The sequence below is a fragment of the Anas platyrhynchos genome, chromosome 18 (genome assembly GCF_047663525.1).
Source record: "Anas platyrhynchos isolate ZD024472 breed Pekin duck chromosome 18, IASCAAS_PekinDuck_T2T, whole genome shotgun sequence".
Lineage (NCBI taxonomy): Eukaryota > Metazoa > Chordata > Aves > Anseriformes > Anatidae > Anas > Anas platyrhynchos.
In genome coordinates this window covers 11,585,150-11,609,558 of record NC_092604.1, presented here as the reverse complement: position 1 = coordinate 11,609,558, position 24,409 = coordinate 11,585,150, and the positions used below count along the sequence as shown (strand labels likewise).

Sequence of the window (24,409 nt, the reverse complement as noted above, 5' to 3'; positions counted from 1 at the left end):
CCTTGAGACCTTCAGAGGAAGCTGCAAGGGGCTCTGATCTGGATGGGGTTTGTTCCATTAGGGGCTCTCTGGGGCTGTCCCTGTGTCACGGCACAGCATCCTGTGTGGTGACGTTCTGGTCAATTCCACATTTTTGTCTTTATTCGTTCATCACCTTCAAAATCTGGAATGCTCACCGGCTCCTTGAAATTTCCCTTCACCCCTCAAGTTTTTCAGTTTTTCAGAACTTTTAGCAAGAGCTCTCTCGTAACCAAAGGCTATTCATTCTCCTGCAATAGCGCAAGAAGCACCTGGGGAGGGCACGGAGCACCCACCGCACTGACACCGTGGGGAATGCCACCTTACCAAAGTCCTGCTTGAAGCCGTCTCGAGTCTTTGATCCACTGGTTGGAGTGGCAGAAGGCTGGGTTCTGAGGCCGTCCGGTGTCCTCAGGCTCTCTGGAGGAGACCAGCAGGCAATTCCCTCCCGATGCTGAACTTCCAGGATCGTCTCAGGCCAGCGGTGGTTCCTCTGAGCTGCGGGTTCTCTCTGCAGGCTGTGTCAAGGCAGCAACAATTACCCAGAGATTTTTTGAGGTGATGCACGACCATAAGCAACTGTTGAACTAGAGGATGGCTATTTTGTTTTATCAGATCTATCATTTATTAAATTTTGTTAAATGGAAATAAAAGATTCACTGAAAAGTCACACCTGCCAATGTACAAAATCCCCTTTCTTGTGCTTTGATGTTGTCAGGAAAGCTAAAAACTCTCTTCATTACCTACTCTAATTACTGCTCGGAAAGAGATGGAATTATTTTTCAGCCTGGTGGAGAGCAGAAACAACCTAGCTTAATTTATTGAGGTTGCACTGTACAATCTGGTCTGTTGCTAGTACTTGGTTGCACAATCTAGCTCTGAACCTCGGCAAAGTTTTCTGAAATCATTTTAGAAACTCCCCAGAGTAACACTCGCTGGTCCACTGCTTCTGGGACTTGTGCTGAGCATGGTTGTGGCCCAACTGAGGTTAGTTATGGATACACACACTTCAATATTCCAAAACAACATCAGCACCAAACCTCGCAGTCCTGACAAAGATCGCAGCTAACCGGGTTTAATTTGTTTTGATCTGTAACTATCTGAGCTTAACTAAAAAGATGAGGAAGGAAGGTGTGAAAACGGGCATTTGTTGATCAAGCCTCAGCTGAAATACAGGCAAGGACCCTGGGACACACTGAGCTGGTGACAGATGTCTTCTTTTTATACAGAAAAATGAATGTGGAAATTTTTTTAATCAGCAATCAGCTTAGGGAAATCTCATTTCATTTTTCTTGTTAATAAGCTTTTCTTTGTTTTTCGTGACCCAGAAACTGCTAAAACGATTAGAGCAGTCTCCACTAGCACATCTTGGATGTAGTCTTCAGGAAGTGGAAGCAAAGGGGGATGAAAGAGAAGAGATAAAAGGGATTTCTTACAAAGCAATTCTAATATTTGTCAGGCAAATATGCTGAGTATAGTTTCTGCATTTGTGTTGTGTTAGTTTTTCAGACAATGCCACTATTTCTTTTGGCTTTTGAGAAATGCCTTCTTGTGGTCGGAAAGCCTGATGTCAAGCTGAATCCAGCCCTGCCTAGGTGCTGGGAAGACTCCTGCTAACATCAGTGGAAGTCAATCCAGTTTCTACAGAATACACCGTGATGATACAGGAGTAGCCAGCAACCCCTCTCCTCTGAACACAACCAGCTCTGCAGCCAGCTAAAACCATCACAACTGCCAGATGAAGCTCTTTGGACTTGCACCAACCAAATAGAAAGCATTGCTGGAGCAGGAGGCAGAGCTGAGGTCCCTCATCTAACAGGCTCAGGACATCAGGCCTCTGCCTGACCGCTGCCTGCTCTGCCTTGGGCTGTGAGGCCACCCAGTGCAAGTTTAAAAATGAACTTATGGCAAAAGTGCTGCGATCTCTTTGGCTCTCTAGGGACGCAGAAAGCCACTTCTATAGGTAATTGAATCAAAATAAGGATGAAATTGCATAAACATTTTCTGGCAGTTTGGAGAATTCCCATCAGTGAGTGATTTGCATTAACAACAGATCTCCGTCAGCCGCCCCTGCGGACGGCCGAGCAGCCGTGCGTGAAATGGGAACATTTCTTATGGAAAGATGCACCTGCGGGATTTCTTGCATGAACATGAATCACTGTTTTCACAGCTCTAATTAAACATGTAAACACAAAACGGTGCTGTCGCAACTGGCTCTGCTAGGATCATGTTCAAGAGCACTGATTTTGTAATGCGGGATGTTTTGTATTTGTGAATGAGGCTGGCAAACAGTTTTTAACAGGTGGCTTTGTTTAAATGAAGTGTTGAAGGGAATATGCATGCAGCCAGCTGCAGACACGTAACTCATTATCACTGGTAGCAACAGGGGAAGTCAGAGCAGAGACCCGACTCAGCTGCCGTTACCGTCACATTTTCTAACCTAGCTCCTAGCTCCGTTGGTGATGTGTGTTACAGGCATGGGTTTACCAGTGGCTAAGAACAAAGCACTCTCCCTGTTCGGTAGCACAATCCTATGAAGTTTGGTGTGTTAGTTTCACTCTTTAGCATCCTGGTGCTCCTTTAGTGTGTGGCTTTCTGAGCAGCTCACTACTGCATCAGAGGGAGTCCTCAGCTCACAAGGAGATGAGTCTGGAGCTGTTCGCAATAGAGCTGCACTTCCCACTTCTAAACTCTAAAAACAGCGATATTTTGTCTGCAAGGAGCTCTCCTCATCTTTTGGAGCAGCACTCGCAGCAGGGTTGTGATTTATTTTTTGGGAGGTTTTTATTGCTGATATTTTCCTGCGGTGCTCTGAGGACTTTGTTTGACTGCACTGCTCAGACACGTGGGAGCTCTGCTCTCTGGGTAATTGCAGTGCTCAGGAGATCAGTGCAATCTGTCTTACTTCTGCTTTGCCTGATGCTTCTCCATTACAGCTGCTCCCGTGGGGGCCCACAGAGGGTCTGCACCTACCTTCGATTACTGTGAATTAGAGCTGTGTATAACCATGTGTACACCACGGAGCAGCCTGGTGAGGCAGAGCCACGCTGTCCCTGCCTGGGCTGGGGTCCCAGAGCACCAACACCTCATCCTGCTCTTCGAACGGGAAGCTGGGGACATGGGGGGCAGTTTGCTGCACGTATGTCCTTTTTGGCACTGCCCGCCCAGGTCTTATTTAATCTTCTAAGGTTCAGGGCTTTATTCTCCGAGGGAGACCTCTCTGCAGGGAGATGCGTGGCTCCTGGTGGGACTCTGTCATTCTCCAGGGGCTGGACAGGGACACGGTCTGGTTTGCAGCCTGTGCCTTGCTTCTGAGCTCCCTTTCCAGCTCCCTTGTAACCAGAGACAAGCCACCCAGGGCAGCTACACAGATATTGCTTTGCTCTCTGAGATACAGGTTAATGGGAAGGGTTTTCTATCAACAGCCATCTACATTAAACATTTAATTAATGTTGGTTGACTGAAAATAACCTCCATTAATGTAGTCCTTTTCTCCAAACTTCCTGTTCTGAAACAGATTTTCCATAATTATCATGCTCTATCATCCTGTTGGAGGAAGCTCAGTCTGCGGGTAGGTGTTGCTGCACATACACACAATCTGTGCAGCTGCAGCACCCAGATTTTTTTACCCACTTTTGGAGCAGAGTGAGTGAAAACAATCACTATAAATGAATTTATAGTATTCAGTTGATTAAATCACTCTTTAATCCCCTGCAAAAAGGAGATCAGTGGAGATTTAACTAGGTACTCATAAAGATAATCAATTTATTCTTCTGCCGGTGCCATATGTTGAGGTAGCGAGGTTTTTATTTTACTGGGGAGGGAGGCTAGATCTACACATGGTTTTTCAAACACCTTTACACAACAAGTGCTTTATTGTTACTCGGGAATGGAGTCGCAGAGCAGAGCAGTGTACTTTGAGCCCCCTTTATGGCTCTGATGTTTCTCAACACAGCAAGTATAACGCTGATTGAACTGCATTCGATATATTCCAAGAGCCATCTTCTGTACCACCTCTCCAGAGGCATTTTATAGTTTAACAGGAAGGTTTTTGAGGAGGTGCTTCCTAACACCTGACACACTGGTCTGTACTGATTTGGTCAGGTAGGAGCTCTGCTAAGCCCAGATCATTGGCATGGGGTTGGTACAGGTTGGTATAGGGTTGGCATTGGGTTTTCACCTGGCAGGCAGCTCCAGCAGCCCCGACAGTGCCCGCAGCATGCCCCCTGGTTTTCACCACCTCCTTGCAGCTCCCCCTGCTCAAGATGGGGTGTACAAAGGCCGAGCTGCCCCGTGCAGATGAACAGAGCCTGGCTGCAGGAGGGGAATCCCCCCCTCAGCCCCCAGCCTCCTTACACAGCTGGGAGGTTGCATCTAGGGCAAAACCCCTGTAGGGGAGATCCATCTCTCTAAAAAAAAAAAAAAAATAAGGCTGAAACCTTCCTATTGATCTTCCATCTCTCTACAAATAGGTGGGTCCCTCTTTCAGTATATCTTGTGTCAAAATCTGCCTACTTGGCAATTCTCAGGGTAAGGAGAAAAGAGCAGCCTGGCTCCGCGCTGAGCTGGTGCTATTTATTTTAACTGTATGTGTGTGTGGCGCATTTAGCAGAGAATAATATTTTAGCAGAGAATAATATATCCAAATTTGTTTACCTTCTAGTGAGGAATCCGCGAGATGGAAAGGCTGGGCTGGTTATTGGCTTTTCATGCAGTAGGCTCATGTCCACCTCGGAGCCTTTATTCATAGGGAAACCTTTTAAAAAGACAAATGAAGGCATTTAATAAACATGCTCTTTGTAGAAATGAAATGTTCAAGCTTTGGCACCTATTCTCTGCCTGCACTTAACTTCCATATGTTTTTTCTTATCCACACATTTCCAAGTATGTCAGGTTAGGCTTATAACTCCTTTCTTACTGCTGGGAAAGCCTGGGCACCAGAAGGTGAAGTGATGTGTCCAAGTCGACACTTCAGATACAGCCGAGAGGACCCACTTCTCAGGGATTTTCCCAAGACACAACGCTTTGATTAGCCTTCATAGTTTAGAAAGAGCTGGGCTATGGTATGAGAGTCTCCCTGACACATCTTACCAACGTTATCTACCTTTCAGTGTGCTGCTCCTGTGTTCCCCAGGGCTGAGATGCCTCGATTTCATGCTGTGGGTGTTCCGTGGTAATTCCTTGCCCCCAGCACTCCCCCCAGACAAAGCAGTGGGTATTTTCTTCTGGCTGGCCTGGCCCATTGCTCCCTCAGTGCCCACAAGGCTGATCCTGCCCAGTCCATGAAATGCCCTGTCTGAAGACACACATAACTCAGCAGGATCCGGGTCTCCCAGAAGCATTTGTAAGGTCATGGTCCTGTCTTGCTCATCCTTGGAAGTCTCAGGCTCTGTGACAGAAGACTTGTTGAAAAGGTCCCAAGTTGTCTCTGCTGATGTTTTGTCAGCAAAGTCCCCAGCCCTGCTTGTTGCACTGAGTCTCTTGGTTGACATCTCAATCTTCTCTGCGAGTTCCTTGGATAGATCGTGTATGGCTTTCACTCGATCCCACTTATTTCTGTATGGAGAAAGACCAGAAACCGAGTCCTTGGAGTCCAGTTTTGCATCTTTCTGAGGAAGGGAAAAGCTGAGAGGAGGTATAGAGAGAGCTGGGGGAGAGCAGTCCCCCAAGTCTTCACGTTTCAGAGGACTCAGGAACCAGCATTCAGATCCCAGTGCTGCTGCAGAAGGTGATGTCTCTCTGTTTTTAGGTGATTGACCTCGTAGAAGCTGATCCCTGTTTAAATAAAAAGCAGAACTGTCAGGTTATAAAACCAAATAACGTTAGGTTTTTGCACTGACCAGTGTCCTCAGCTAAAGCGCTTCACAAAAGAAAAAGAAACAGATTTCCCTGTCTGTAGATACCTTTGTCACATGATAGATTCAGGATGGAGCTCAAACTGCTGACAAATAGAAGGGAGATTCAGAGTTTTGCCTGGTGCTGATAAGGAATAATTATTTAAAAACACAAATCATAAAAGTAGGCTGAAACTGGGCTTTGCACTGGGTAGCTCAGGCAGTGCTGGTAAACCAGAGCACACAGAGGCCAGGTAAAGCACCGTGCGGGTTCATTTAATGCGTTGGCAGAAGAAAAAAAAATATTTCACATCCTGAAACACACAAGCTGCGTCTTACAGAGCTGTAACTGCTCTGGACTTGGGTGCAATGAGGCTGGTTTTAAGGTGAGATATGAGAGTAGATTAATCCATTGCTGTTTTCAGCAGTACTCTATGAAAAGTCTGCAGTGTGCTGAGAAAGAGGCTTTCTAGGATGCTTTTAACATCTGAGTACCTGTCTCTGTGATCTTTATTTAGTAGAGTATGGGGTGTTTCATCCACCCAGGCCATGAAACTCCTCTCCAGGATTCCATTCCTGGTTTGCTCCTGAAACAAAAGTGACCATTAGTGTAAGCACTAAATAACTGGGCAATAGAGCGGTACTTGGCCTTTGTTCCACTTAATAATCACTTCATGTAACTGGAAAAATGCACGAGCCAAACAACAAAACTGTTCTTTTAGCTAAAGCAATTGAGATTTCCAGGCTTTTGACCCTGAAGTCCAGGGTTTCAGCCTTACTAATGAGCACAGCAGTTGTTGCCATAATTAGAAGTCAATTGCTCTGTTTTTCCAGATAAAACTTTCTGACGCTTCAGAGCATTTGCATGGAGCATTTCGTGTCTCGGTGCTGCAGTGATCAAGATTGTAGGGTTTGCAACCTGCCTTTCCTTTATGACTTACCTGCTCAAGTGCACACTGAGGGCTTTGTGTCACAGCAGCTGTTCCCCTGCTCGGGCTGCGTGTCTGCTCTGAACGTGTTTTCTTTCCAACAGCTTCTCTCTGTTTCCTGTATACTTCTTGCAGCCTCTTATTCCTCATTTCCATGGCTTCCATCAGAGACTTTTTCTCTTCTAGCTTTTTTTTCTTTCTCTCTTTATTCTTCCTATGAATATATTCCCGAACAACTTCAGGGCTGTAGGGGTGAGGTTTTCTAACATTTACCCTCCTCTTTGAAGGGTGCTTAAGGTTTTCCTTCTCAGGCCCTTTCTGCAGAGGGCTGCTTGAGCCTTTCCATTCCTGAGGAGATGTGCTGCACTTCCCAGAGCTGCCGGGCTTGGCTCCAGCCTTTATTAACGAAGCTCTTATCTTGTCCTCAGTGAAGGCAGGGGGAGTCGTGCTCTGAGCTTCAGGTGAAGGAGAACGGATCCCAGGATATTGCTGCAGAACTTCTGCCTCTGCTCTCACAGTGTCTTCTGGGAGCCTGCTACGTCTGCGTTCCTCCTGCCACTGGCTTTGCAGATGCAGGTTGCTGAGTACTGGGTTTGTATCCTTGGTTGGTGCACTGCTGCTCCCTCCAACGGGCCTGCGGGGGGGAACTGTGCAGCTTGTGAATTCAGGGCTTTTCCCCCCAGGTTCATTTCCATTTTCTCTAGAGCTGTTTTCCATTGCTGGCATTGCTACAAATCCTCGCTCAGGCTCTGTGGAAATGATTTTGAAACAACAATGGTGTTATCACTCCAGTGATGTATCAATTCCTGTATCTATTGTGTGCATCTCTAAACCTGCTTCCTACCATAGGTCTGAGGACTGCTGTAAAATTTTCTATAGTCTAGATGGAAGACAAATCTCTGCTAATTTTGAAGTGGCAGAGTCCAGTTATACAAATGATGTGCACTTTGTGGCCAAGGAAGCCATGCAGCTGTGTCTGGCAAACCAGCCCGGCTGAAAAGCAGAGCTTTTGGTGTTTGACAAGTGAGTTATTGCTTGAGTCTTTAAAGATAGATGCTTAGAAAAGCCCTGAAACCAGTTATTTCAACTAGATTTAATAAGTGGTCCACCACTTTTTTGTTCATGTGCCAAAACAACTAGCATAGTAGTGAGAGGCAACTGTACCCAAGGTGTTTCCAGTGGTCTGCTCCTCAGCTGTGCTCTGCAGCTTTGAAAATGCAGGGGGTGGACCAAGCAACTGCCTAGCCAGCTTCTGACCTTCTCTCCATGCAGCAGCACCGGGTAGCTTTGTATCTGAAACAGAGAACTTCATTATTAAACCCTCACGTGTTCTTTGAAAGAAAATTGCAGCTCTATCATAATTCTTTTTAATGGTGATGTCCAGAAGTCACACTGAAGATGTGGGGAGATCTAAAAAGTTTCAGTCAGAGTAAGTTAACAAAAAGTTTTTAAAGCACTCAAACTTACAATTTATACCATTTATCACTTCCGTCATGTTCATACAGTTCTTACAATCTTTACTCAGAAGCCAGTGAACCCCAGAGTCCTCAAAAACAAAAAGAAGAGGTCAGGACACAAGCATCTGACAGCATCCCTCTGCAGTGGCAGCTGCAGACAGCTGGTACTTGCTGGGTTCCAGCAGATTTAAGAACTGGAGGGAGGGGATAATGAAAATATGGTTTTCCTCGTGATTGCATCAGCCTAACTAGGGTGAACTAATTCGTTTTTAAACTGGTGAGAATCAGCAGGATGCCGTGTGGAAGAATCAATGAGCAATACAGGACGAGGGACCATGTATAATGCAAAAATAAACGCTGCAGCATGCAGCACAAACAAATTATTCTTGCTTAATAGGTGGTGTCACATAATAGACAACATTTATCACTGTTTTACTTCATAATTTCAGATTGCATTCACAGCATGCCAATACTTGCACTGGCATTATCCATCCATTGCAAACACTTCTCGAGCAGCAGGTGACAAAACAGACGCTTCTTTGGAATTGGCAGGGCAGCTCCCTCCCCCCTTAAGTTTTACCCTGGCTAAAATATTCATGCTTTTAGATAAAGGATTGTACTCTTAAATAGTTACCAGCCTCAGTTCAGAGATGTGGATAAAACCAACTGACTGAGTCTGGCTTTCCTGGCCTCTGCTCAGCAGCCGTCTGCGTCCTGAGCTGTGTGCGTACAGCACCACTGGGAACCCTCTGCTGGCCGTGGGGCACTTCTGGACACTGGTTAACGGGGTTGTCCTTTGCTTTGTGCCCACAGCTAGAAGCAAGGTGACTTCTCCACAGCTATCCTAAACCATGGGTGGAACTGCCGAAATCTGTTGGGCTCGGGCAGGCTGAGATCCATCAGTGTTTTTGGTTGAGCAGCTCGCTGTATTGCTGTTTTCTAGGTTAGCAGTATTTAAAATGCAGGAGGATGCTTTTATTTACTGTGCTTAGTTTCTCAAAATGCAACAGACAAATTAATATGCAGCTCTAATGATCTTCAATTCGCCGTCTTGTCTGATTTCAATTAAACCTTTTCTATCTACAAAGTATTTATTAACTACTAAAAATCTATGTCAAAGTTCAAGAACAGCCCGAGTTTGTGAGGAAATCACTCACTAGAAGGAAATCTTTTGATTTAAATATTCTCCACTTTTCTTCTACCTTTGAGCAGATGAATATTTTATAGCTGTTGTGACTTAATTTTTTGTTAACTACAGCAAATTTATAATTCATCAAATTCCTGAGCACTCCAGTCTGACCCCTGACCCCTCATTCATCTCCTCGTAGCCCTGCCTCGGCTCTTTCACTGACAGAAACTAATAGCCAATAAAGACACCATGACACTGGCAGTTACAATGATGAATGTTTCATGTGCCATGGTCTTATTATGACCCACTCTCAGAGGAAGATCAAGCCATTTTTCAAGCAATCCATTAAAACAAAAAAGGAGGGTGAGGGAAATTATTACATATTTCATGCATTTTAAATAGTACTCAGGTAGCAGGGTGCGGGATGCAGCTCTGCTCATAATTTCATCTGCATGTATTAGATAGCTCAGATTTTTTTCTTTTTTTGTTCCCAGAAGTTGCAGATCTGGTACTTTTGCCAGTGTAAAGCACAGCTGCTTGGGGTGAGCAGCACCCGTAGCACTTCCACTCCTTGCCTTGCTCCCCCAAAGTTTGAACACAACCATTTCCACTGCAAAATTCTAGCATTAAATGGATAAAATTGCTCCAATAATTCAAACCTGCACTTAGAGATACCCTTCGTGGGGGCTAGTGATGGGTAATCCTGCTCCTGTGCTGAGTTTGTAAGGCTGGGGGCATCCACCCGACTTCGCACTGCGTTCACCTGGCCCCTGCTTTGCAGGCTGTGAAATCCCTGCCTCTCGGTGGCACTGCTCAGTCATTAGCGAGCACAGGAGGGAACAGGTGACAGACGGTCCTTCCCACCTAGGACGCGCGGCTTATTTTTTATTTCTGATTATTTTTAATCCTGGCAGGCCCGGAATTCAACTGCTGCAGGCAACGGGGTGACAAATTGTTGGAGGTCACAGCGGCTGGCTCTCAGGGCATCGGCATGGGGCCTGCGACAAATCCTTTGCACAGGGAGAGCCCGAGGGAGGGTCTGTGGCAGTGACTTGCCAAACTTTACCCAAAAGCCAGAGACAGCAAGTGCTAGCAGGTGGCTGGTCAGACACCCTCCCTGAGGCCTCAGCACGCTTTGCATGCAGCTAACCCAGAAATGAAGCCTCACGTCCTCGTGTTGCCCTTGCTCATCTTCTGCCTCCTCGAACAAATGCTGATTTTTGTCTCTCTCTGGTTTTGTTACTTGCTGGATATACCAGGCTCTGGTCCCTGACTGCGTCCTAGGATCTGACACTATTTAATAAGTAGATAAATATTTTGGCAGGCGAGTATCCAGCTGCTGTGACCTCGGGTGGTTTTGTCCGTCAGTCTGTCATTTCTGGTGATTTTCATCCTTACCTTTACTTGCTGCTGTTCTCTCCAGATTGGAGGATTTGGGTGAAGGCTGCCTCTGGCTTTGTGCTTGAATTCTCTGCGCTGAACTTCTCTCCTTTTGGTCTTCAACCAGGTGGAATAAAGAAAAAAAGAAAAAAAAAGAGTTAGTGCGTAGGCAAAATTAAACTGCACACTTGGCAGCTGTCCCCAGCAAACCAAAACTGTGACACAAACGGCAGCTTTTAGGTGGCAGCTGCAAGCCACCTTTTCTTTGCCAGCTGGCCTGCTAGGAAGAACATTTCCACTTTCCCTGCACATTGTGCTGCCTTCCCGGGAAGCTGGCTGAGAGCTGGAGCTGTCCCGAGCTGCAGGGGTGGCACCTCTCCCTTTGGGGGCTTTCTGGAAACCCGTGTGTGCTCCCGGAGACCCCAGGTGAGCTCCGTGAAAGACTTCCACATGTCACTGTAAAATGTGGTTTGGAGCAGATCTAAGGGAAACACCCTGGAAGCTGATGGGGTGTGACAGGGATCATAGTGCCCGATGAATTAACGCTAATGCTATTACAGCAATAAGATTTATTATGCAGAGCTTTTCAGCTCGTCTTCTCTACTCTGATCCAGCCCCGGTAATCCTGAGAGGACTGCGGGCAGGCTGACTGGGCTGGCCCTAGGGCAGTAAGTACTTGCTCTCGAGTCCGTGCATTACTCAGAGCAACCCGAGATCTTAAATTATGCTAAACTAATGTGACAGCTGTAGATGAATGGCACTTCAAGCCCAAATTTAGCAGCAAAGCAGGATAAAGAACTCCGATATTTGCTCTCAGACCCACTACTTCCACTGAATGATCTGCTAAATCCTCTGTAATGCCTCTGAACTACACAATTCCTGCTTTAAATACCTGCGATGCCTCCCCACGCTGCAGTGCTCTTATTTCCCACGTACTTATGCCACTTATGGCATATCTCCCGGACACGGCTGCTGCCCAACGCGTAACTAAACATGGGGTGGGAGCCGTGTGGTTCAGTGCACAGCTGTGCACAGATAGGTAGCACACAGTCCCAGCCTTTCTCTGGAGATGCCAGACCCCTACTGACCTCTGCAAACCGGAGCAGGAGGAGCCGACACCACCGTGCACACCTTCCTCCTCAGGGGGCTCTTTGGTGGCAGCCCCCCGGCACACGCTGCAGCCTGGCACTGCTGCGCCTGGGATGCCGCTTGCTGCTTCTGCTCCTGGATCTTCTTCTTGAGCTGCTCTAACTTCTTTTGGGGTGATTTTTTCCACAGTTCTGCCAGCTTCTGATCGCTGGGCCCGCTGCCTGGTGCAGGGCCGTACATCCGAGGTGTGCCAGCCGTGGGCATGGGAGCTGAGAACCGACTGCTCCCTGCAGGGGATGGAGCTGGGTGATGCGGGGAGCAGGGACATTTCTCCTTCTGCCCTGCACGACTGCTTGAATCCATCTGCTCCCCAAAACTCTCCCTTCTTGCTCTGCACAGGCTCATCACAGGAGACCACATCCCACAAGGGGCTGAGCGTGGGTGTCCCCTGGGGGACAGGGGGGCTGTGCCAGGTGGGATGGGGCTCGCTGCAGGGCTCTCCTGGAGAAAGCTCTGTGACCAGGCAGGGGAGAGGGCGGCACAAATCCCTTCTCTTAAGAAAAAGAAAAACGAGACTGAATGAGTAAGGTGAATTATTAAATCATCTGTTAGTTTGCTAATATCAGCTGAGTTTCTAGGCACATTCTGCTGGTGGTCTCAGTGTCTCCATGGGATCAAAATTTTGTCTGTTACCATCAGTTTGGCAAACGAAGATAATATTGGGAAAGGGCAAAGGGAACCGTGGTCTGATCAGTTGTTAGCATGGGCTAAGTCAGGTAGATAATGCAGAGAACTGATGGCATTGGCTTGTTGGTCAGCATTTATGAGGGTGAAATGATGCTTAACTTTATTCTGAGGTCCTGCATCCTAGAATTTTAAATCCCTTTTTGTGTGCCATTGCCTCTCCATCCCCCAAGCGCTGAACATTAATGTTAATGAACATTACCTGCAGGACAAGGGAACCTCATTGCTCTTTTTCTCAATCAAAGCTGTTTCATCTCTGCTTCTCTCCCCATCTACAGTGTAACAACATTATGTCAATATTAGCAAACAACATTTCCTTAACCATTAAATTAAATTAGTTCATTTTATAGGGACTATTCGCCAAAGGAATTTGGCCCGTTGGGCTTCCAGGTATGATATTGTTGTAAAAATTTCTGTGTACACTGTCTCCATGCCACCCAGGTCCTCAGGGCAGCCCAAGGACTCGGTTACTGGCTTGCACAGAAACCTGAGCTGCCTTTAGGAGCTTGTGTCCCAGCTACCTGGGCGACACTGCGGCACGTGGCATTAAAATGTGCTCCAACAGGTCACGTCGTGCCCCGGCATTTAAACCCAGAGACCAACCTTCATCTCATCTTTCCTTCCGTAATACAGATGGTGTGAAAACAAGACAAAAGATTCACATGCAAAACCACAAGGCCCAGCAAAGCCTGTAGCAGATCAGCTCAGCATGCCTCCCGCAGCCTGAAGCAGGGGGCAGGCAGCAAGCTGGCCCCAGAAGCGTGACACGGAGCTCTGCTGTGCTGGGAGGAAACAGCAGCCATCAGTCCTAAGGGCTGGTGGTTAAACTGCTCCCAGCCAGTAAGCCAGCTCAAAAACAAATACCCAGCAGATGCAAAAATAAGTACAAGTGAGGTCTGTTCTTGTCATTAGTTCTTACGTCTCGTGGAATTTGGTTACACTTCCTGTTTTTTTGTTGTTGTGTTTTTGTTTTTTGGTTTTTGTATCCCATTTTGTCTCTTATATATTATTTTAAACACATTGTAAAAAATAAACAAGGTGCTGCATTTGCATCACATCAGTTATTGATAGGAAAAAAGAACCCTCCAAGGTAAGGCACAAGCAGCTTTTCCTTTGCTGCAGCTGCTGGGCGTTGGTGCTGCATCTTTTGCCCGAGCTCTCTCCAGCAAGGCAGGACTCCTTGGGCAGTGTGAAATTCTGGGAACAGCAACAGACAGCTGAGGAAAATACACACTTTTTTTTTTCAGTAAAGAGAGCCTTCCACCATCTCTGGTCCCCTTCCCATCCCAGCAGCACTGAAGCAGCCCCCCAGCCTCAGCAGTTTCCCAGGAACTCAGAACTCACCAAAGCTTTTTTCACACCAAAGCTTTCTTCTGGCTGTCTGCAGTTTGGCACGGCTCCACGTTTGATGATACAATTTGTTTTCAATCCTTTGTAGCTGTGAAAAGGCAGATTTTTCCTTTGAAGGGAGACATATGTTTTTTTTCATGGTAGCCTTTTGCTGGCACACACTGCCTCTCTGATTAATTTTGCAGCTCCTAGTTACTCTGTAAATACTGGCGTGTCTGAGCATGTTCCAGGTGCTATTTCCTAGGGCTGGAAAGAATGCAATTGACTGGGAAGATAAGAGATGAAATCACCTCTCTCCCCATTATTTACACTTTGCATGTATTTGTGCCTAAGGTTTTTACCAGGGCCCTTCTAAGGGTTTCTAAAAATGTCTTGAGCTCGAAGCAGCTCCAGCCAACAGCGACTTCAGCAGCACAGTACGAGCATCAGGCCGTGCAAGCAACACTGCGTTTGGGTAATATTCTCTGCTCGTCCACGTAACTTCAGGGTTATGATTGCATCTGAGTGTGCCTGATGTAAATATTATTGTGTCTCCTACTAAGAGGACAATAAGACAGGGAGAATCCAGAGGATGTCCTGGCTCAGTGGGAATTCAGCTATTGTTCTGCTCAGGGCTTCAACCACAAGCAAGGCAAACCTTTACCTGTCCTCATTTCTTTCCAAGAGTTTTGTGCAATTTTGTAAGACTCCTTGCTTTTCTCCTTATCCCTTTTGGTCAGTTGGTGAATGATTAAAGAGGTTGTATGTTTGTTGCAAAAGGAAAACAAAATGGCACGTTTCCCCTGCTTTCAGCTACACTATCTCCATAAAAAAAAAAAAAAAAAAAAATCCACTGAGGGAACGCATGGGGAGCTGGCAGGGAGCAATAAAGCTTTGTGACAGGTAATGGTCCCCCTGGACCACACGTACCACTTCTTTGGCTTTCTGAAGACTCTTCCAAGCCAGGACCACATCTGTGGAAAACAGGAGATGAAAGCATGGTTTAACATCTCTTCACATCTGTCTTCACTAGAGACAATTTCCCCTCGTGCCCAGCCCTGAACAGATTACAGAGCTGGTGGCTGAAACATGGAATTGCTCCTGGAAAATTGAGTCTGGGCTGGGTTTGTATACGTCGTGTATTCAACGAGTGCTCAGCTCCGTCAGAGCTAATGCTCTTAGAGCTGCGTTACTGCTTAGTCAGCAACATCTCCACTGATATTAGCTGGTAGTTTGGCATGTATTTAAGAAAGACTGAGATGAATTTTCCCATTTCCATCCTACTTGGTACTAGTTACTTACAAAAAAAAAAAAAAAAAAACATACAGGATTACTTCTGAGAGTAAGAATGGCTTCTTACTCATGTCTTTTTAAAGAAAAACAAACAACAGCAACAAAGCAACACATCAGATAGAGAATCCCCTGCTGCAAACTTATTGCATACATTCAAAAGAAATTGAGTCTTGCTGACTTCAGGCTGAGGAAGACTCAAAGAGCAGGTCCCGGTGATAGAAAGGGAAAGGGGGGTTAGGGTATTGCTGTAAGAGCTGCAAGCACAGTTACAAAATAGTCCAGCACTGCCAAAATTCAAAATATTTCCTCCATTGTCATTGAAGACGTGCATTAAACTAAACACTAAGGAATTCCTTGGTTTAAAATAAAGTTATGTTTGAATATGACCGTGGAGAGGAAAATGGAAGCCCCATACCCACGTACCTGCTAGAGGAGCTGATCCTCCAGGTACAGAGCTGCTCGCCATCCTTCAGCTGTGCTGGAGTTCTGCTTGCTTGACATCCATGGATTAAAAAAAAAAAAAAAAAAAAAAAAAAAAAAAAAAAAAAAAACATGCAAAAGGACTACTTATTGCTGCCCTTTGAGAACAGGCTAGGTCTTTTTTATTCCTCTCTATATTTTTACTCTGTAATCTGTAATTGCTGACTGCTAATGAAGACCCTCATCATTTACATTCCTGACGTCGTTGCAAGCGTTACCTGCTCTCATTAATTTTCTCAGCCTTGTGAAGGAATCCCGGGGGGAGACAGGCATATGACACAGCTGGTACATGACATAGTTATGCTGGGATCTCAGGAGCCGTGTGCTCACTTGAGACAAACAGTGTATGGCCAGGGGGTCAGGTCTGCTCCCTCCCACGGCCCCATTACTGCCTGCTCGGCACTTACCTTTTGTAGCCTCACCCATGCGAGGAACAGCGTCTCCACTTAGGAGCAGTACAAAATCACCTAGAGGAGCACTTTGGAGATGATCTGTGGAGGAGCTGAAACCTTTCTTATGTCTAAACCCAGAAGCTGCTTCCAAAGGAAGGTGTGAGGAGGAGCTCAGCACCAAACACCCGTCCTCAGCTCCTTCCCGGTGCTGAGCCACCTGCAGGCACCAGCTCCCTGGCACCAGCTGGGAATGCAAAGGTTCCTCTGAAACCAGGCCAGCGCCTGCCCTGCCCCTGAGTGCTGGGAGGTGCACGAGGCCATCCAGAGAGCCCCACCAGCCGTCAGCCACCGCCACACCTTTGTTTGGGCCTCTCGGTGCAGGGCAACAGCAACGGCAGCACAGGGAGAGGCCATCAGGAACGGCGAAGAAAACAAACAGCAACAAGAGGTGCCTGAAGGCTGAGCTCAGCTTGCAAACTTGCGGCGAGATGCCAGCAGCTTTCTTGACAAGCCCTTGTGTCCTTCCCAGGGCGCCTGGCATCCTGGCGGCGATGGGTCCCGGGGCTGGATGGGTGCAGAGCAGTGGGAAAAGTGGTTCACGAGCTGTGAGTCCAACCCAGGGCCCAGCTGGAAGCAGCCCTGGGATGGGGAGAGGACACAGTGCCAGCACAGGGGGAGAAACGAGATTTACCCAGGTCCTTGTCCCAGGGCACCTCTCCTCACACCCTGCCCTCTGGGCTGGTCCAGCCTTTGATCCCGCTCCCCAGCATCCCTGTCTTGCACATCTGAATCCTGGTTTCAGGAGAGTGGAGGGCTTAATTCTGAAATTTTTATTTCATTTAGGGAAAATAATAATAATAATAATAACCTGCCTTTGCGATTATAAAGAAAAGCTTGAGAATATAAATAAGCCTATGCTATCAGATTAGATTTTTCCACTTTTCCACTTTCCCATTTAGATTTTGTGAGTGACTTTTTTAGTGTCAAAGTGTTTAAGTTTCATTATGTGAAATCCAGGGGTAACCACCCTGGTTCTTGCTGTCCCTACCTCGCATTTCAGATTACCAGGAGGGAACAGTTTATTCAGCAAGCAGCAGAGGGCAGCCTCAGATCACAGACAGGGGGTGAAGCTGTCAGCACTGGGTCGCTCAGAGCCCAGTTTCTACCAGGACAACCCAGGAGAGCGGCAGTGGCCACTTGATCAAAGACAACCCGGAATGGGGAGCAGCTGGAAAACCCTTGCTGTAGCAGTGATTCACTCTGCTCTTTTCCATACCCAGCCTTTTTAGCGAGTTTTTGTGCTGGGTTTCAGCAGGCAGTGGTGTCCCACACTGAGGCCTGCCAGTGCTTTTCTTAAACCTTCCCAAAACGGTGGCTGCAGAAGGCCACACATCCCTTATACCACATCTCAGCTGGTGAACCTGCCCTGTTCTGTTTGCGTGCTGCCCATGCATTGCTTTGGGAGAGCCGCCTCCTGCAGCTGTGTGTCCCAGGGTTACAGCTAATCCCTGTGTCTGTGATCACAACCAAAACTGTTACCATCAATATATAACGGCCAAGCCTAGGCTGATTGTTCGATGTTGTTCCTTTTCCTTGGTTGGATGAACCTTAGATATTAATTTCCTGTGAAATCCCTACATTTCCAAGCTCTAAACTTCCTTCCCACAAATATCCTCTACCATAAGCTGAAATTCTGCACTGCCCAAAGCTGTAGGTGCTGTTGGCTCAGATAGTCATGGAGGGCACATGAATATGATAAAGGCAAGCAAACAAGAGTAAAAATAATTGGTTTCCCTACAGCGGTGACCATCAATTACTGCCATCACGGGCTGAATTTCAGTAAGTACCCTGAGAAAAGACATTGTGTCTTCTCCAAGGTGTCCTCACTGCAGAGCAAAGCAGACTAATGTACTGTTCCATCAGCATTTTGGCTTATATTGAATCCGACTCTTGTTTCTGGTTTATGTCCTCAATTATTTGTTCATGCTTTATAATTCTACAGATTTGCTCTCAGCAGCAATGTCAGTATTGTAAGCGTTCGTTATTACTGGAAAGTACTCAGATGGTGAGGCAAGATACTGACACCACATCCTTTCATCTACAAGGATCCCTGTGGTCTCTAGAGAAGCTCTCTTGAAGATACAGACTCAAACTGCTAATCTAATAAATGTCGCTGCAGCCTGCGCTCAGATACCCGCAGCATTTCAGCTTTTCAAGTCTAACCAAACAAGGAATTCCTGAGCTGCAGACTGGAGTCACAAAGTTCCCATCTCAAGCTGTTCCAAGCCAAGGTTTCGGCTTGATTAGAGGTTTCGGTGCTAAGAATGCAGAGCTTGTCCAAGAGGGGAGCCGCAGCTATTCAGGGTGTGCGAGAGATAAGAGCCTAAATTGCAGCCTGAGGGTTCAGAGGCAGCCATCGAGCAGAGTAGACTGGCACAGAGGAGAGGACAGAACAGCAACGTGAAACCTCAGCAGTGGGATGGCAACTTTTGGGGAAGGCTGGGTGAGCTGGGAGGCTAACAGTGACCAGGAGAGCCCAGGGCAGGGCTTGTCCCATATCTGCTCAGTTTGGGGAGGCACCTGGAGGAGCAGGACTGCAGGAACCATGCCAGGCAGCGTGTTCGGTGCTTCTGAAGTTGCTCAGGTCGGACCGGCATTTATTTTGGCACCGTTATTTCCCGGCAAGCTGCTGGAGCTGACGAGAGCCAGGAGAGTGACAGATTGCCAGCGTGTTGTGCTGCACATCGTGGAGTGTTAGACCACAAATCTGCCGGGAGATGAGGAAGTGGAACCTACCCATCACTGGGCCAAGTCCCACTGCTGCAGAGCGCGAAACTCCCGAGTCAGGGAGCCAAGTGTGAACTGAGTCAGAGAGGAGCAAATCCTCCTGGATGTGTATTTTAGGTCTGTATGAGCAAAATGAGTCAGTCATGCACAGTTCTGTCCTGCTGACTCCCCAGCCCCCATCACACGGAACTAAGAATTGGGCCCCGTGTTTTTATTCACATGGCATTTATGATGCATCAGTCCTCAAACAATTTCCCGTGCAGGAGTACTCAGACATCACCCACTAGTTTCAGCAGGTTCAACTACCGTCTATCACATACCTGGTACGGGTTTTACAAAAGCCATTTTAGTTTTTTTTCAGGGCAGGATATTGCAAAGTTTCTGTAGCTAAAAACCTGCCAGGAGCGATGCTGATAACCCACTGCATGGCATTATCCCACAGGGAACACACCGACAAGATGCGAGCCTGCTTTTTCCCGGCCAGCAGCTTCTGGGGATCTTGACAGGTACCCTGAATGTCCTCTGAGGTGGGACCAGAAGTGCCCAGCTCTGCCACACTGTGGCACTCTGAGCTTCGGTGTGTGCCTTCCCGGTGTCACAGCAAGGTACAAGCCAGCTTGGTAATTGCTCAGCCCTGCAGAAAGGTGCTTGGAGCCTGCAGGCCTGTTTCAGATCCTTCTGGCTGCAGGCTCACCTTCCAGAGCCTTCAGTTTGCCCTCTCACGGCTGTGCACTGTCACTGTTTAGGAAATATTTAAACCAATAACCCACAAGGCCTAGCAAAATTCAGGAAGTGCAGATGTACGTGAACCCCAACTAGAAATTCCTCCTAAGGCTCTGTGGTTTGAAGCTGCTGCATATCATGCAGATGTAGTTTTGTCCCCACCAGACATGCTCCAAGGGTCTTATAAGCAGAAATTCACAGCTCTGGCACCTACACATACACTCCTTTCTTTCTCGTGCAGGTTTGCCCTGTGTGCCTACGTTCGTGGGAGCATTGGGAGTTCCTTCACTGATGGGAAATAGGTCCAGATGAAAGGAAAAAAATGGTTTTGTTCTGGTGGTGTGGGTTTTTTGTTGTTGATTTTGTTTTTGTTTTGTTGTTGTTTTTATGGTGCCTGACAAAGCAATTTACATTGTAAAGCACTTTTCATACAAATTCTCCGTTAGCAAGCAATCAAACCACAAATCTAGCTTTTAACTGCAAGCTGGATGTGACAAAAATTTTGTAGTAAGCATATGGTGGGAAGAGGCAGCTGATTAAAAAAAAAAAGTGTACTGCTCTGAAGTCTGACAGCCAAGGGCCCAATCCTGTGCCCATTGAAATCCATGACAAAACACTAGCTGAACTGAAAAGGGACAAAGATAAAGACACCTGATAATTTGGGATTTGATTTGAAACTGCAGAGAATTTAGGCTTGGCTACTACACATTGGAAGTCATTCATAAAGGTGCGTATTATCTCTCAAACCAGCAGGAAACTAAGACTGAGATAAATTTGCTGCCCCATTGACAAAGCCTTGTCACAGTTCCTGAGATAAGACACAAATTTCTTCTTTCACAGAAAGAAACTGCTGTAAAAATAGCAGTGTTCGTGCACAACTCTTAGAGATACATACGGGTGAGCCTGAGCCCGGCTGCAGAAGTTTCGCTGGTACCACGGATTTCTTTCTGTTCTTTTCATCCTAGCAGCTCATGTTATTTCCCATCTTGTTAGCAATAAGCAGACACATTTCCCATGGCCTGTGTCATACACTCAGCCCATGTTTTGCGCTAAGTGCTGTATAGAGATCTGCTTAAATGCAGATGAACTACCATGAGGCTGCTGCAAGCCTAGGGAGGGATTTACCGCAATAGAGATGCTCTTCCTTGCAGTGATTACAGCCAGAAACACAAGGAAATCTTGAGCTTGAATTTTCCTATTGAAGCCCTGAAATAATAAAAATAATGTGTGTCATCAAAAACGATACCTTTGGAATATCTGCATTTTATGCTGCATGTCAAATGGTGTGTGGAAAACAGCAAGCGCTTGCTTGATGTGTTAAAATATGTATAAATCATACAGTTATCAGGGAAAAGTGTGTAAAGGTAGGAAATAGCTATTCATAGTCCTTTCTTTTTTTTTTCCCTTCTTTTCCCTATCAGTAGGAGACTATGTGAATGGAATCAGAAGCAAGGGATGGGGAGGCTGCCTGCACTGTGAAGCTGAACGTGGGAGAGCACACGATTGCCATGGAAACCTGCAGTAGTAAACGGGGCTCTTCGGCTGCGAGAGAGGATTTATAGCACCAGGCTGGGAGGAGGCAATTTAATTCAACGATCCACAGGTAAAATGGCACATTTCCCTGCACATGGTCTCCATGCACTATAAAATGGAAAGGAAGGGTAGGTGGTAGGGGAGAACTGCAGCATTACAAAGTTATGAGGTATCTCAAAGCCTGACCTTAAACCCACAGAAGCTGATGCAAAGATTCTTGTGGGTTTTGGTAGGGGCCAGACCTGGCATGCAAGGAGCAGGCGTACACTCCTTGTGCACAAAAACAGAGCAGTAGGTGGAAGGATGCAGCATACCTGTGCACAACAAACTCAGAGGGGACAAGCAGAGCCTGTTCCCTACTTGCACAGCCCTGCGGATGGTGGAGGCTGCAGCTCAGGATCACTGCCCAGTTCGTGCACTTGGTTTGGAGCTGTGGAAGAGTCTGACAAGGACCTCCAAAACAGCTGGTCACACACATAAGTGAGATCAAGTCTGCTACAAGCTGCAACCAGTGCTTCTATAAGGAGGGATCAGACAAGCAGACAATGATTTATTGCCTTCAGATTCTCCCATTTATTGGCATCCAGACACAGTTGTATGGAGCCATATGAGACAGCAACAATATCATTTTTGTAGTGCTGCCTTCATCACCGCACATTACCAAGACCTGATGACAGTGCCACATATCCTCTATATCAGACATTGCACGCCTGACTGATCTGGCTCTCATCTCAGGGCAATAGTTAAACATAACATACATGGAACCACCATGAGGCTGGGGGGTTCATCAGCTCCTGCAGAACTCCATGCACTTGAGGAATTTGCCTTATTACCATAACCAGTAATGAAGCTCAGCATCTCCTGACTCACCGGGTATCCTGGGCTTACTGTGATTGGATTTAGACACAGTTTAGTATGCACCTGGGTATATTTGTGACGTTAAACGTAAGAAGGAAAATTCATTTTGAGCTGGAGAATACAGAGTCCTTGGCAGCAAAGACACAAAGCTTTGTACACTCTAATCACGTTTTACTGTGCTTTTTGTTCCAATGTTACTTTGTTCTGCTTCAACCTTTCATCAAAGAACTACCAAGAATAGCAAGATTTCAGCCTTTTCCTTCAGGAAAAGTTTTATCTTCAAAACCAAAATGCTCCAAACAAAACAAACATCCAGAAATCAGGTCCTCCTGTCCTACCTCTGTTGCTGCTTTGTTGAAGTCCTGCCCACCAGAGCTTCCACTTTCTTTTTGCAGGGTTTCCTCTTTATAGTGTTCTCCTTGGGCTTTCAGTGACTCTCTGAGTCCCCCCTGCACCTTTCAGTTCTTTATCCCTGCTCAGCAATTTGCAGGCCATTAATTTCAGACCTGCATCATTTGCAAATGACAGGTGAGCAGCTTATCAAATTACCTAGGTAGAAATTCTTGGGCAGGTGAGTATTTTGTGGCACGTTCAGGTGCTCGGTGACAGCTTGTCTCTGTCGGACAGCAGCTGCCTTGCATCAGCACTGATGTGCCCAGTCCCAGCTGGGACACCAGTTGTGAGAGCAGAAGAGCTTTATATATCCCACTTATTAAGAATAGTTCTAGAGATCACTGCTCATAAATTTACCTGATTTCCCCTTAATTATATTTCATTTATGTCTAAGTGCTAATCCAAAATATTGTCAGTAGAGAAGCAGCAGGATAAACTAGTGCAAACGATTGGTTTCTGCCTTGTTATGCTCTGTCAAGTCAGGTTACCCTCATTTTTAGCACTGTTTCTGCTGTTGTCCCCTGGGATTCTAGACAGCATGGTCATTTAACCCAAGATTATTTTTGACTTTGATTGGTATTTGTTTGGGCATTTTTTCTGTCTTTTTGGATATAAGCTGGCCAAAGTATTGTCTTACTATTGATGAAATTAATCTATATGGAGCTAAGTGCAAAGGAAAATAGATACTAGCTGCACACACATCTCCAATGGAAAATAAGCATCGCATGTTTGAAGGCTTAATTCTCTGCTGATGTAAAGTGATGCGGCCCTGTTACAGTAAATAGAGCTATCCCAGTTTATGTAAGTAGAGAAGCTGACCCTGAGGAATCTCTGTTTGCTTGCAGCAAAGTTGGTGGGAGTGTTGCTGCTGTCACCAAGAGAAAGAACTGATGCCCCTCTAAACGATGGATTTTTAATGCTGAGCTGCTCGGAGCGAGGAGTGCTGCCACTGCAAGAATTTGGTAGGAAAATCTGGGCTTGTTTAATTCTGCTGTCTAGTAGAAAGGTGAGAAATTTGTAGAGACCTAGAGACAGGCAAGTGAAATGCTCTGTCCTGTGCATAGTCTCAACTGGAAGGGCTCCCAGATGTGATTTGTATGTTTCTATGACAACATCATTTGTCAGCGCTCCAGTGAAAGTCAAAAGCAGCAGCCAGGAGGTAGACACACTGCTCTGAGCAGCCAAGCCACTCCCTTGGCTCCCTTTGCGCTTCCAGGGAAAAGTAAGGGAATGGGGTTGTAAATGCAGACTAACACTGTGCTTTGCAACTCCCAAACGTCTCATCCAGAATCAGGACTCTGCTTTTTTCCAAGAGGCCAATGCAGCCTTCAGGCTGCAATCAACAAAGGACGCAAATGTTTGATCTCGATGGACAACTTGAACAAACGTTAATGTTCATTTTGTCCCTTAGGCAATACAGGCTGCTAATCACACAGCGTGATCGATACTTCAGTCCATGTTACAATGAAAACATGAGTGCTATGTCAACCATAATGCCGAGATTTGCCAGTCCAGGAAAAATTTAAAATATCGAAGGATACAACTAATCAATAGTTTAAAAAAAATAAAAAAATAATAATAAAAAAAAAAAGGACAGATTTTACAGATGACAGAGCAGATTGTCTAATTAGAGTTCTGACATAAATGTTCTCACTAAGTGAATGCTGCATCAGGCCCAGAACTTGTGTTTGAACTGCAGCACAGTAAAACACAGTTCTTTCAGATATAAACTAATGGAGAGTGCACTAGGTTCCTAATAAGTTAGTTGTTTCACTGCTTAATTACCTACATTTAAACATCACAGCTTTTTTCTAGTCTGAATTTGCCTAACTGCAAGTTCTGAAAGTGCCTTTCTTCTATTGCCAGAATTTTTCTTGTCTATAAAGTTAAATGATTAAGTCACACCTTAAAATTTTCTTAAGCAAGTTAATTGACTTGCTTAGTTTTGCATCATGCCAGTAGCTGATATTTATACTCCTTGTTATTGTGTTGCTTTGTGGTATTATGCTTGGTTTGTTACGTCCCAGTACCAGTAGCCTTT

General features: G+C 46.2%; 2 protein-coding genes across 4 annotated transcripts in view; both read right to left on the bottom strand.

Annotated features, from left to right (window-relative positions):
- LOC101791057 (uncharacterized) overlaps positions 1–6,436 on the bottom strand; it is a 29,007-nt gene extending 22,571 nt beyond the window's left edge. For all 3 annotated transcript variants that reach the window (XM_038164968.2, XM_072025151.1, XM_072025152.1), the window contains exons 1-4: positions 6,348–6,436; positions 5,123–5,793; positions 4,675–4,774; positions 346–536 (exon numbers count right to left, since the gene is read on the bottom strand). In XM_038164968.2, the coding sequence (XP_038020896.2) occupies positions 346–536; positions 4,675–4,774; positions 5,123–5,793; positions 6,348–6,403 (1,018 nt within the window). In that variant the 5' untranslated portion in view covers positions 6,404–6,436. The remainder of the gene's footprint in view (positions 1–345; positions 537–4,674; positions 4,775–5,122; positions 5,794–6,347) is intronic.
- Positions 6,437–6,469: 33 nt separating this feature from the next.
- Positions 6,470–22,536, bottom strand: LOC113845446 (uncharacterized). The gene is made up of 10 exons (XM_072025517.1): positions 22,314–22,536; positions 15,626–15,695; positions 14,840–14,883; positions 13,925–14,018; positions 12,783–12,852; positions 11,836–12,389; positions 10,766–10,864; positions 7,946–8,074; positions 6,794–7,530; positions 6,470–6,532 (listed from the first exon to the last, which is right to left on the bottom strand). Exons 2-10 carry the CDS (start codon positions 15,666–15,668, stop codon positions 6,470–6,472), a joined length of 1,833 nt encoding a protein of 610 aa, XP_071881618.1. The 5' UTR covers positions 15,669–15,695; positions 22,314–22,536.
- Between the last annotated feature and the right edge of the window lie 1,873 nt (positions 22,537–24,409).